This window comes from Hyalella azteca, unplaced genomic scaffold, assembly GCF_000764305.2.
Source record: "Hyalella azteca isolate HAZT.00-mixed unplaced genomic scaffold, Hazt_2.0.2 contig6062, whole genome shotgun sequence".
Classification (NCBI taxonomy): domain Eukaryota; kingdom Metazoa; phylum Arthropoda; class Malacostraca; order Amphipoda; family Hyalellidae; genus Hyalella; species Hyalella azteca.
Genome location: NW_025936233.1, coordinates 25,764 through 38,470, shown reverse-complemented (window position 1 = coordinate 38,470; position 12,707 = coordinate 25,764). Strand labels below are relative to the sequence as shown.

Below are 12,707 nucleotides of genomic sequence, written 5' to 3'. Positions count from 1 at the left end.
CACTCTCCCCACACAGCAAGCAGCGAACTACTTGAGTATAATCAACTGGGGTGACTTCGACCACACGTACAACAGAAACATATGGCGGCAAAACAAAATGATACAGCAAACGTTGGCCAAAGTCACCCCAGTCACTTTGGCCAAAGTTTATTATTTTGTTTTGCTGCCATATGTTTCTGTTGTAGGTGTCGCCCAAGTCACCCCCGGTGACCGAAGTCACCCCCGGTGGCCAGTCACCCCTGGTGGCCAAAGTCACCCCAGTTGACGGCAAGTTCCTCGCAATTATTCTGGACCAGGCAAGTGAAGTGAAGAGACAGAGTGGAATACTCTTGAATACTTTGAGATACGCTGACTGTATGCTGAGGAAAGGAGCCGAGACTTCATCGAATTACACACTAATAAGTGCTGTTTGATAACAAAATATTGCAATGAAGTTGAAAGATGCTTTCTCACTTGAATGATTCAAGCATCATTTTGTCAAGATTTTTTATGTACAACAAATCAAATCGAATATAAACAGCAGAGAAATGAATGAAGCTGGCAAGAGGCACAAAGCTCCAGTGACATCAGCGGAACCCGTACATCAATATGAAAGTCTGCTAAAATGTACTGCCTCATTGAGGCAAGGCTTCTCACAAAAGACACCGTGGCTAAAATTACGTACAAAATTGATTGCAAATTTGTAACAAGTTTGGGGCGATCAAGCTATGCCTACGATTCTGTAACCCCACGATTAACTCTACACAACAATAAAAGTAGGTAAATTTAACGATAAAGCTTTGGATATATTAACTTATGCATAAAATATATTGTTAATTACATCAGTTCATTATGCTTCTCATTCGTTTCAAGTAGGAGTAGAACAGCCAACATGGCTGCAGCTTCTCCTCCAACAAACTCGCTCCGATTGCAGCGTAAATATTGCACACTCATGGCATATTGACTTAGGAGGGACACCTATGAAGACTTTGCAAGCCAGTTTGATTTCCGTCAGAAATATGATTATCTTGTCTTCCAGAAATGCTCGGTGAACACAAGAGAAGAAATGCTTGGTGAACGCAAGAAAAGAAATGCTTGGTGAACGCAAGAGAAGAAATGCTAAAATGCTTGGTGAACGCAAGAGAAGAAATGTTCGGTGAACGCAAGAGAAGAAATGCTTGGTGAACACAACAGTATAAATGACAGGTATTTGCATGGTCTTGGTGTGGTATTGCTATGTAAACACAGCGGCCGCGTCGTGACGCCGAGTCCTAGCAGCACTGTTTCGAGTCCGGTCGTCCGCCTGCAACACAAAGATTGCATTACACGTCAAGCGATCCATCAGATATACATAGTACCAATATAATATAATACATATAATATAATAATATAATACAACATAATATAATGGTACCTTACGTTATCAAAATTGTAAATAGTTTAACGTTTAATAATGCTGGATTTAATCATGATTGATTTATTTTGATTGTTAGGACAAGGCCAACAGTAAACATTTGAGTAACGCTTGTTGTTCGATCACGCCGAGTTTACCAGCGCTAGCAGAGCTGGCTGGGATGAAAGGACGCTGGACGTCACCTATCGCTGAGCTCGTCAGAGTTGTGCTGCTACTGCTCGCCTTGTTCACGCATGCAGACGAGAGACTAACAGCGATGTCTGCAGATGTACTGCTAGCACTTGGCCCGCTAGCAGCAGCATTTGGCCCGGTAGCAGCGTCAGTTGGCCCGCTGGTATCAGCTTGCCCACTGGCAGCAGCTGACCCACTGGCAGCAGGTGATCCACTGACAGCAGCTGACCCACTGGCAGCAGGTGATCCACTGACAGCAGCTGATCCACTGACAGCAGCCATTGGAGCAGATGTGGTAGTAGACGCAGTAGCGGACGCTGCAGTAAAAGTAGCAAAGCCAGAGTTTGCGCCCCCGGGGCTGGTAGATGCCCGTCTAGTAGAGGCTTCTGCTCCCTGCAAGTGAAGATCTCATCAGTCTTTTGCACGGTAGTTTGTAGCCAAAACAATGCATTGTTACCGAGAATTTAGTGAGCAACTTGAGCAAAATAATTAATGTAAATTTTGGTTATCAAAGTACAACGTGCGACTAAACCAAGAAAAGCAGTGAAGGTCGTGATTGTGTGATAAACCTAATACGTAGAATATGATAAGCAAGCAATTGAGTGCACAGAAACCGGTTGAAGCCAGATTCGATCCAGTTTTCGTTACGATGACAGCGTGATACAACACATCGCTTTAGCGTATAAACACTCGTGATACTGATGAAGATTTCTGTTGAAACGTAAACGCTCACAAAGATAAGATGAATTGCGTGACTTGCATAGCTTCATGAGCTCTGTCTCGTGGATCCAAAGTACGACCGGTGAGCAAGGAAATCATTCTTCTAGAGATTGATTACGACACGAACTTGAGTGCAAGCAGATTAAATCTTGCACTTTAAGAAAGGAATGAATGATGACGTGAGAAGTTTGCATTACTGTTAAGCCAGCAAATTGTTTTGCTGTTCATCTAGCCACCACAGCCTCGCCAAATACACGGTATATTCTCTAACAAATTATTTCCCACGGAATTAGCGTAAGAGGACAGACGCGTGAATGAAGAATACGTAAGAGGTCTGCGATGGAGCTGCAGACAACTGAAATCATTACTGAATAATGTCATCGAAAATCTTCCATGAAGCAACAGTTTCTAGTTACGAGCGAAGCTGCAACAGGACGCAATGCCTAAGCCTATCAATCACAAGAAAATCTAACTCAGTACTCACTGCAGTGAGTGAAAGAGAGCGCATTTTCTCGTCGACGAAAACGTGAAATCACAAACAGACAGACGGACGGACATGACGAGCACAATAGTTCCTTTTTCCATATATATATATATGAAAAAATGCGCTAAAAACTTGTTTATATTCACATTGCAAAAGCATTTGATATCGGATCAGATTAAGTGGTTCAACCAAGATAGATCGCAGAGTAGTAGCGAAGATGTTTCTATTGCCCAGTTAGTGCAGAGAAGAAAGTAATAGAAGTGCAACACACGTCACCATGAATGTACAGGTAGAGCGTGCGAATACCAATGCGTTCGGTACCAGCATGTCATGGTTTAGGGACCTGCACTGCGGCCTATATTTTCAAAAAAAGCTAAGAGATCGTAAGTACTTACGCTCTATTTTCTCGTCTATGATTGGTGGATTTTCCTTGAAATGCCGTCAATGATTAGCTGATGAACTTACGATCTCTTAACTTTTTTGAAGGTATGGGGCCTGGGCCTATACGTAAGAGGGGCCTTTATACGCTCTATATACGTATCCTATATATACCCTACATAGAGCGTAAGTACTTACGTTCACTTAGCAAATTTTGTAAGTATGGCTCCAGAAGGGTCTTGCAACTCAATGCCTTATTTTGCCACACCTTGTCCACCATTATCAGTAATTAAGCTAATTAGAAGAATTATAAGAAACAAGCATCGAGCCGAATCACAGGATTGAAAAAGCATAGATTACAATTCAACAACCATCGCAAAATTATTAATGACAACGGTGCTACACGCAACCTATAAAATACAATAGAAAGACCCACGACATGATAATTATATATATACACAATTCAACAAGACTCTAGCGGCGCAAGTATTCATCAGGGATGATGCCAAAATAGCGACATGCCACAACTGAAGACCACTTGGACGAGTGAGAGCACTGAGCTTGCACAGCACCTGGCGATAGGGTGGTGGTCGTGATGGTGACTGTACACTGAGTGTACAGCAAGCAGTGTACAGCAAAGCAGTGTACAGCAAAAAAGCTTTCAACTGCCACGTGGATGTTCTATACCTCTCCCCATCTCATGCCTGCCTGGCTCGACCACAGTCACAACAACACGACCAAATTATCCACCTACATTCTTACCCTCACTTCACTCCGCAACAAAAATAACATTTGGACATATTTTCACACTTGCTGCGTCGATGTAAACACGGTCGGGTAGGATACATGCCACATTTTTCATGTTGACTACCATTTCATTCAATTGCTGATCGGAAGTGTCTCGGTATTAAATGATGAATAAAATTGGTAATTGTTCAACCGGTAAGTCATCAAATGGTATTTAATGTACGCAATTGTTTCAAGAGCATTAGTCTGGCGTCACTGAATTCACTGCAGGCTGCAGATATTTGTATTGCTCTATAGCAGCACCAAATGTCATCTATTATTGAGGTTACAGCCTAGCTCAAGCAACGCCGTTCCAGACCAAGCTTATACATCAAAAAATATAACTCAGTACTCACTGTAGTGAGTGATAGAGAGCGCATTTTCTCGTCGACGAAAACTTGAGGTCACGGACAGACAGACAGACGGACGGACTTGACGAGCACAATAGCGCTTTTTTTCATAAATGAGAAAATGCGCTAAAAAGACACAAAACACGAGTATTAGCGTGATATTTCGGTGATAACTGAGCTTTCGTCTACGAGGCGGTCAGCTTACAGCCCAATGTGTTACTACTCAACCTCAACTTAGAATAAATGTAATTGGAAATAATTAAAGGGTTTAATTCTTAAACTTTGGTCGCTGTAAGATATTTTTTAATTGAGGGAAATGTATAACTGAATATTTAATTAAACGTTTATTTTGAATCAAATATGAGTCCAGAAAGTTAGTTAAAAGATGGGCAGACACATTTTTCCTATGAGAACAAGACCTCTCCCCGAACCTAGTCTCGTCAGCGTGTTTTACGCTGTAACCTTTAATTTTCGTGTAAGTATTTCGTTACAAGTTAAGAATGGAACATCAATCCACAAAAAATCCGGAGCGCATTTCACCATCTACAAAGTACAAGTATACAAAAGTATAAGCAAGAAACACGAAGCGTCTGAATTGCGATATGCACATCAGACGCGGATCAAGTAATAGGCGCCACTAGCAGCGAACAATGCCGACACATGATGCAATAAAATGCACCTAAGGTGCACGCAAGCTACATATAGTTAAGGACGTGGAACACTGGCCAATGTCAAACATGAGAAAGAAATGAATCAAACTATTAATTTAGGCATAGATCGAAAAACATGTTAACTCTTTTAATGAGGCAGAAACTTTCTCAATATAGCTATCAATCAATTTTCCATGTCAATTTCCAAGCAAAAATGCTTGTAAAACTCATGCTAATTAAACCCTGGGGTATGCTGGGTTCCAAACATTTCCATACTAAATTACCAAAATAAAAGTGTTATTCTTAATAAAATTAGGGTTTATATTGAGGCGTGGAATAAAACTAATCATTATGCAGCAAAGTTGTAGTATAACTGGTATGATGACCAGAGACCGTATAGCGAGTCTCTGCCCTCAAGTCCCCGGTACGCTCGGCGTTCAATAATAAGACATCTCATTGATACGAGGCTCCATGAGAGATCTAATAAGGATACGAAGCTGAAGAACATTCAAGAGAAAATCTTATCCGGATATTAAGCTCCAGAACATTCACGAGAAAATCTTATCCTGGATATAAGGCTCCAGAACATTCAAGAGAAAATCTTATCCGGTTATGAAGCTCCAGATAATTCGAGAGGAGTATTTTTACAGGATACGAGGCTCCAGAACATCCAAGAGGATATCACATCTCATGAGTTAAAAGTTACTCACCAGAACTGAAGCAGGAGCGGCTCCTGAGGAGAGAGGGCCAGCAAGAACCCCTCCTTCAGTAGACGGCGGAGGGGGCGTCTGGCTGAGGGGCGAAGGCAGGAATACCGCCCCCACTTGTAGTGGGGGGTACTGGGGAGGTGCAGGTTTTTTGATCCAATTATACTCGCGTTTGTCAACGGGAACTCCTGTTCTCTCCATGTCGTTGAACTGCAACGGGAAGATGAACTTGCGAATATTGAAGATAAGGTGTAGCTAAACGAAGCAATCAGGCCGCGCAACGCACATGCAGGCAAGCTAGAAACTCGACGGTTGACCTTACTGAACTTCATCTCGCAGCGTAGCTAGTTTTTTCAACTAAAGAAAATTATTAGAAAAAACGCCAGGACTTAGGCCACGACGAAGTTGAATGAACGTCTCGTGATAGGCACCACGGTTGGACGCTACGAGGTTCATGTCAGTGGAAGTTTCTTACAGATACGAGCATAGATAACGTGCAAACATTATACGCGCAGTCATATTTTCAGGCTCTACACGAGACAACTGGAAATATCAGGAATTATTGGACAGACTACGTAACAATCGACGGCAGCCTTGGACAGACAACCGGCAAAGATAACGCACTTTATACGCAAATTTGGTAGAATCTTCCACGTACGAAGTTCTACGGCAACAGCCACGTTAATACCGTACACCCTACACCTACTACACACCTGGTCACACACACTACACACCTGGTCACCTGTCTCTTATACACANTGTGGCAGTCAGTACACACTACACACCTGGTCACACATGCGTGTGTGGCAGTCAGTACACACTACACACCTGGTCACACATGCGTGTGTGGCAGTCAGTACACACGGCGACTGCCATACCGTTGGCCAGCACGAGGGCGTCGTAGGGGCGCACGTGGCCGCGCAAGAAGGGGAAGTCCTGCGACACAACACAGTTTCCCCTCGAATATTTCATCATGAATAATACTACACTTTATAGGTACATGCTGTGCAGCATCGAACATAGATACCGGTAGGTACATGCGTTAAATAAGAGCTCAATATATGATTTTATTTGAACACCTGTCTTTGTTTACATGACGAAAGAGACAATACGCTCCTGGCTCAAATGGCGATTATATTATTGATGGTGATGAAATATTTGAAGTTTGAGCTCGTCTAAACACCTCGGCAAATATTGTCGCTAATACAATAAAATAAAAGAAATAATGGTCGGTATGTACTCACCTCTACGCTGATTTTACGTAATCTTTTTCTGTATGTTTTGAGGGAACACACATAGCACTTGAAGCTGTAGGTGTTATAGAAGCGTCCTAGAGGCTCAACACGCTTCTTCTCGAAGCGCTGCCACTGCTGCACGAGAGTATGGAAGCAGAATGTGCATACAAGGTAGTTACCGTTGCTGGCATAAGCATTCTCGTGTATAGAGCTGTGCGCGTCTAGGAAGGGGAAGAAGATATCACATGTAGAGGTCCTGCGGCTGCTGATAACGTATGTCTCGCCGCGCTCTGAAGGAAAGCCACATAAGTAGCATTTGACTGGGATGTTAAGGGGGTTCTGTGTGCAGATCGGGGGCAGCGCGTAGTTCTTGTTGATGTTTTTTGAGATGTCTATCTCAAGCTCCTTTAGGTTAAAATGAGCACTCTCACTTTTAGCAAGCGTTGAATTTTGCTGTGATGAATGATGTGAGGATTCCTCGCCAATATTTTGGTCAGGGGAGCAATGGGGAGGAGAAATATTGGGAGTGAGGCGTGGTGACACGGACCCCAAGCTCGGTGGCCGGCACGAGAACACGCGCTTCTCCATGGCGATATTTCGGGACTCGAAGTCGTCCCATTGGCGTTTGAGGTGCTGATAACAATACGAACAAACCAGCACCTTGCCGTCCTCGGAAATGATCCCTGTTTTCACGCGGTGAATATTCTTAAGGAAGGGAAAATAAACTCCATCGCTGGAAGCGGTATCAGGAAACATGCTGACCCAGTGCATGCTGTGTTTAGCGTGACTTTGATGACACAAATAACATGAGCCGGAGCTTAAATCAGCCAGTTCTGCAAATGAGCTCATACCTGGCGGGAGATTAATGAAACTGCCATTACTACGAGGCCTGTCAGCCGTCGAAAATTCTCGAGGAATTTGAGTTAATTTTTGTCTCTTTGGTTCAGGCGAGTCGGTTTCACAAACCTCGATGGTTTCATTGCTGGCATCGCTGGACGAGCCGTCGGTGGTCTGAGCGGAGGGACAGTGGCAGCAAACTGCCTTGGCTGCTCTTGAGACGTACTGTGGACACTCAATAGCAGAGGCACGCTTCCCTACGTCAGCAGGGCAGGTTTTACTCTCCGAGTTCGTAATGAACGCCACTTTAGCATCAGTAAAAAATACCGGTTGATTACAGTCATAACATATTATGGAATTTTCACCAGGTGTTGAAAACTTACCGAGCAAATACAATCGGGCTTTATGATCGATTCTTTTTGAATTGAAAAACACCCATTGCGTCAGTAGGGAAGTGTAACACGATGGGCAACCCTGCACGCAACCCGACGACTCCATGGGGTGAGATTTGCTGGGACGAGCGTGGAACATCAGACTTGGGAAATACGGCCGATTTGGAGTGAGTTCTTTAGCGCACATGCTAATAAGTGTACCTCGATTATAATGCTCGCCGCACACATAGCACACTTCAGTAATAGCATTTTTATCAGGCATGCTCAGATCCAACACTTCTGAGCTGACAACTGTTGATTTGGGAGTGCGGTCAACTGTGAGGTCCAGGGCCTCTTCCTGAGGTTCCGTAGGTATAGGCCTATGTTCGTAATATCGTTTGGCTTTGATCGGCACTGCTATGGGTGGACATGGAGAAACTGTGGGTGTAACCCGGGCAGGAATTTCACGAACAGCTGGGGAAATGGTCTCAGATATAGTACGGGGAGCTGGTGGCAGTCTCGTATTCGAAGAGTTTACTAAGGAGCGCGATGGGCTGGGACTGAGGTGTTTAGTAGCAGCAATGCCCGACAAGTGCGGACGAGAAGGACCACTAACAGACACTCTGTCTTCGCTGACAGCTTGGTCAGGTGTAAGTCCCAGAAACTGCGAAGCATACTCTGTCTGCATGCCCATTTCGACGCCAGAATACGGCAGTCCGTCATCCCGTTTGAGCCAGTAAAGTCTTTTGACGAGCGGTACACGATTGTCTTCGTAATTTTGCCACTGAAATTGAAGCATTTGGAAGCACAAATTACAAGCTAAAACTTGGCCGTTTGTTATTGGTTGTACATTTTCTGGCGGTTCATGGGTCTCGAGGAACGGGAAAAAAGGTTTTCCAGGAGAAGGTTGTCGTACATTCAGAAGGCAGTGGGCACAGCAAGGAGTGCCGCAAACATAGCAAGGTGGTAAGCTGGCACTGCTGTCTAGCTCTTCATTGTATGCTTTCATCATAGTACAGCAATTCTGTAAAACATCCAATGAAAGATAATTAAGTCACCATATAATTCTTCAACAAGAATATTGCAAGCAATGATAGGCAATCTTTTACTGTATTTAAAAACTTATAGTGTAATTATTCCTATACGAGCTACATAAATGTCAATTTTACTTAATTTTTAAATTGGATTACGGTAGCTAATAAGGAAAACTAAATATTTAAATAATTCATTATGATGATCATGCATAAGGAACATTTTTTATTTTGAACATCATATAAACTTTCTCAACAGATTAGAATACTCTCCTAAATCAACTTTAATTTAGACAGTGTCTTCAACATTTGCTCCTATATTTTTTAAATAGGTATATTGCGGACAGCATCACTATCATTCTTGCATGAACACAGAGTTTAACAACATGTTAACAAAAATTCACCCTTTTTACCAATGAATGTCTCTTGCATTTTGCAGTTATGCATAATAAACAACCTATTAGTAACCATGGTAAGTAAACCAACTATTAGTTCATTTGCTGGCCACTGACAGGTGCTGTGATCCATATGTACAGAAAGTTTACCCTAAATGGAGGCAGAAATTGATTGTTTCAAATTTAATTCCAAATCAACAAACATTAGAGTTTACAAGCTATAATTTTTTTCTGTTGACTTAGGATGATTTTTCATTTCAGATTGTCATGGCTGCAAGCCAAAATAAATAAGTTTGTACCCATTGATACACTTGTATTGATCAAAAACAATAATCCATCTCTGGACATTCTCTGCTTTTAGAATATCCAAATCGATGAGCTAGATAATAATGGTGTTTTTCCCTGAAGAACTTTTATTGCTTGATCATTTAAATGAATTAATGGAAAATACATAGCTGGAACACTAGAACAGACTGTGCCAAAAAAGAATTTGATATTGGAATTTTATTAGCAGCACAATCACAAATGAAAATTTGGTATAATGAATCCTATATATACATTGTAAATAGTCATATATAAATGATTAGTCATCATTTCAATTAAGAAAAGAATGATTAGTCATCATCCATCTCACTAAGGAAAGGGATAAAATAATGCATGGCAAATATGATTGGCACATGTGATGTCATAAAGCAAGTATTCTAGAAATGTTTCATGGGCACTTCTCATTACATTTTATAAAATCAAATAATTAATATGTGTTTGTTATTAAATATCAACAAATAAAATTGTGTCTATAATTTCATTCTACATTAATTTTCTCTTATGGCTGTAGCTCCTGGAAAACTTTGGTATTACTTTAGATTAAGTGCATCCAAAAAAAGGGTGTTTTTTGTTTTTAATTATATGTTTTTTGGGATGTAGATTAAGAATCTGAAATCCGTTTTTGGTGGTCAGCATTGGAAATTTTCAATGGAACCTGTTCCTAACTGGACCTAGCCTGCAAGGTTTTCGTTGATCGGCTAGGTTTTGTCTATGTTTGGAGTCTGTCCAGCAGCCGCAAAAACCTAGCCAATAGGTTTTTTCTATGTTTGGAGTCCGTCCAGCGGCCGGAAAAACCTAGCCAATCAACAAAAATCTCGCAGGTTAGGTCCAGTTAGGAACAGGTTCCATTAAAAATTTCTGATGCCAACTGAGGATTTCAGATTCTTAATCTACATCCCAAAAAACATATAATTAAAAGCAAAAAACACCCTTTTTTTGGATGCACTTAATCTATTACCAAAACTTTCAACAGATTGACTGGGGAAAGAGGAATTCATGTGTCTACAGTTTTTACATTTTACTGAAAAATCTTATTTCAGGTGATGGATTTCACTTGCAACAAAGCATGGAAATATGGGGATACAAACTTTCATGATAAATTAGTTGCATAAACATATGACATTTTCATGATTTTGCTCTTTACATTAGCAATCAATGCCAATAGACTTTAGTCTACCATACATATGATTGGGCTGATTGGACCGATTGCTTCTAAAAGTGGTTTTGAGCAATGAATATAGCCAAATTAGAATTCATATGATAAATTTGTAAATGATAAAAGAAATACATTGAAGCTTTTCAATATTAACAGCATTAAAATCCATGCACGCATGCAGAAACATTAATTTTTTATATTTTATGGCCTGGGGAGTGGGGATTTAATGACTTAAAACCTAATTTCAATAGATACTTTTATTTTTAAAAATTTAAAATTTATTTTCCATTGATCCTTGGAACTTTTGTTGTTATTGTTGACTGACACTGTCCAATGTTCATTTAGTACACCACTGTCACTGTGTCTTGTGAGTTGTGAGAGGTAGTGCAGCTAGTGTGCTGTGAAGTGTGATCTGTGTGAAGTGTGGACCGGTGCGTGAATATTGATGATTGTCATTGATTGGTTCAAAATCTCAAAATAACATGTTCTTTTATATTAAGTATGGAATTGCATCATGCAAGTTAATAAATAAACAAAGGGTCTCTCCAATTTTCAAAGGTTTATACTGGCTACTGGGGAATGTGGGGTTGGCGGATGGGGTGTTTTTACTGTTTTATTATTAGGCTATAAGGACTGTAAACTGTAAAGGACACTGGACATATAGGCTAAGGCTACTAGGGCACATTTCCTTAACAACTTTTACTTAACAAGGTCATACTGTGGACTGGGGAGCTTATTCTTAACAAGATCCAAATTTCTTCCTTATTACAGGAATGCCCCAGCTCTTATATGACTTATTTTTCTAATATTTTTTAATCGCGCGGCTCGATCATGTTCTTTTGGCATGTGAAAAATGGACAGGCTTGAATTTTAATTCATAAATTAGGCATTCAATCCTGCTTCAACTTCAAGGAGGGAATTGATATGCAAAATAAGGTTCAAGAAAAAATTCAAATAAATTTAATTTCAACTCTCAGGTTTTAAGTTGTTAAAAAAATAAAGATATACTAATAGCGTTTTATGTAATAGGCTAGCGGCTAGCGCAGTAACGCTAGGAGTACAACCAGCCTGCCAGGGATAGGGAAAGACACAAAAACTTTGAGCATCAGTGTACAGTGGATAAACTAAAAGTTACGATTGAGCATAAATTCTATAGAATTACTCTCCGTTCATTTCAAAATTTTCACTTGCCTCAAATCGTTATCTGAAGAATAATATACACATTTGCGGACTTAGGCACCACTGACAACGCAACTCCACTGTGTTATTGTTACAACTGCAGGTGTGCCAAATTTCAAGAACTACCTCCAAGATAAAAATTAACCTAAATTTTTAATTTATAATTAACAAAATGTTGAATTTTCATTTCTCACTTGGCAGATAATTAATTTTGGTTAAAGAAGCTTCATAGTTGATACAGATCCTATGTCATCTAAAAACCACATGGAATATTATATGGTATATAATAAGTTAGATGTTTAGCATTTCGCAACAACATACTGAACTTAACTGAAGTGAATGTCAATTTGAATCAGCCTTAAAATCTTGCGGGTAGTTTAGTGAGCAATTTTTTAAGGAATGGAATTTAGTAAATATTATCTTAAAGTTAGCGCTGACTTCTGATAATTCCGATTTACGTCGCTGTGTGGTTATCGTATCAAAAATAATCGTGGGGCAATCGAAGAAACGCATAAAAGTCCCAGCACTAACAGAAAAAAT

At 40.6% G+C, this 12,707-nt stretch overlaps 1 protein-coding gene across 1 annotated transcript; it reads right to left on the bottom strand.

Moving 5' to 3' along the window:
• Positions 1-1,107: 1,107 nt before the first annotated feature.
• LOC108669313 lies at positions 1,108-12,248 on the bottom strand. The gene is made up of 6 exons (XM_018156617.2): positions 12,180-12,248; positions 6,884-9,106; positions 6,468-6,575; positions 5,643-5,849; positions 1,531-1,957; positions 1,108-1,282 (listed from the first exon to the last, which is right to left on the bottom strand). Exons 2-6 carry the CDS (start codon positions 9,092-9,094, stop codon positions 1,251-1,253), a joined length of 2,985 nt encoding a protein of 994 aa, XP_018012106.2. The 5' UTR covers positions 9,095-9,106; positions 12,180-12,248; the 3' UTR covers positions 1,108-1,250.
• Between the last annotated feature and the right edge of the window lie 459 nt (positions 12,249-12,707).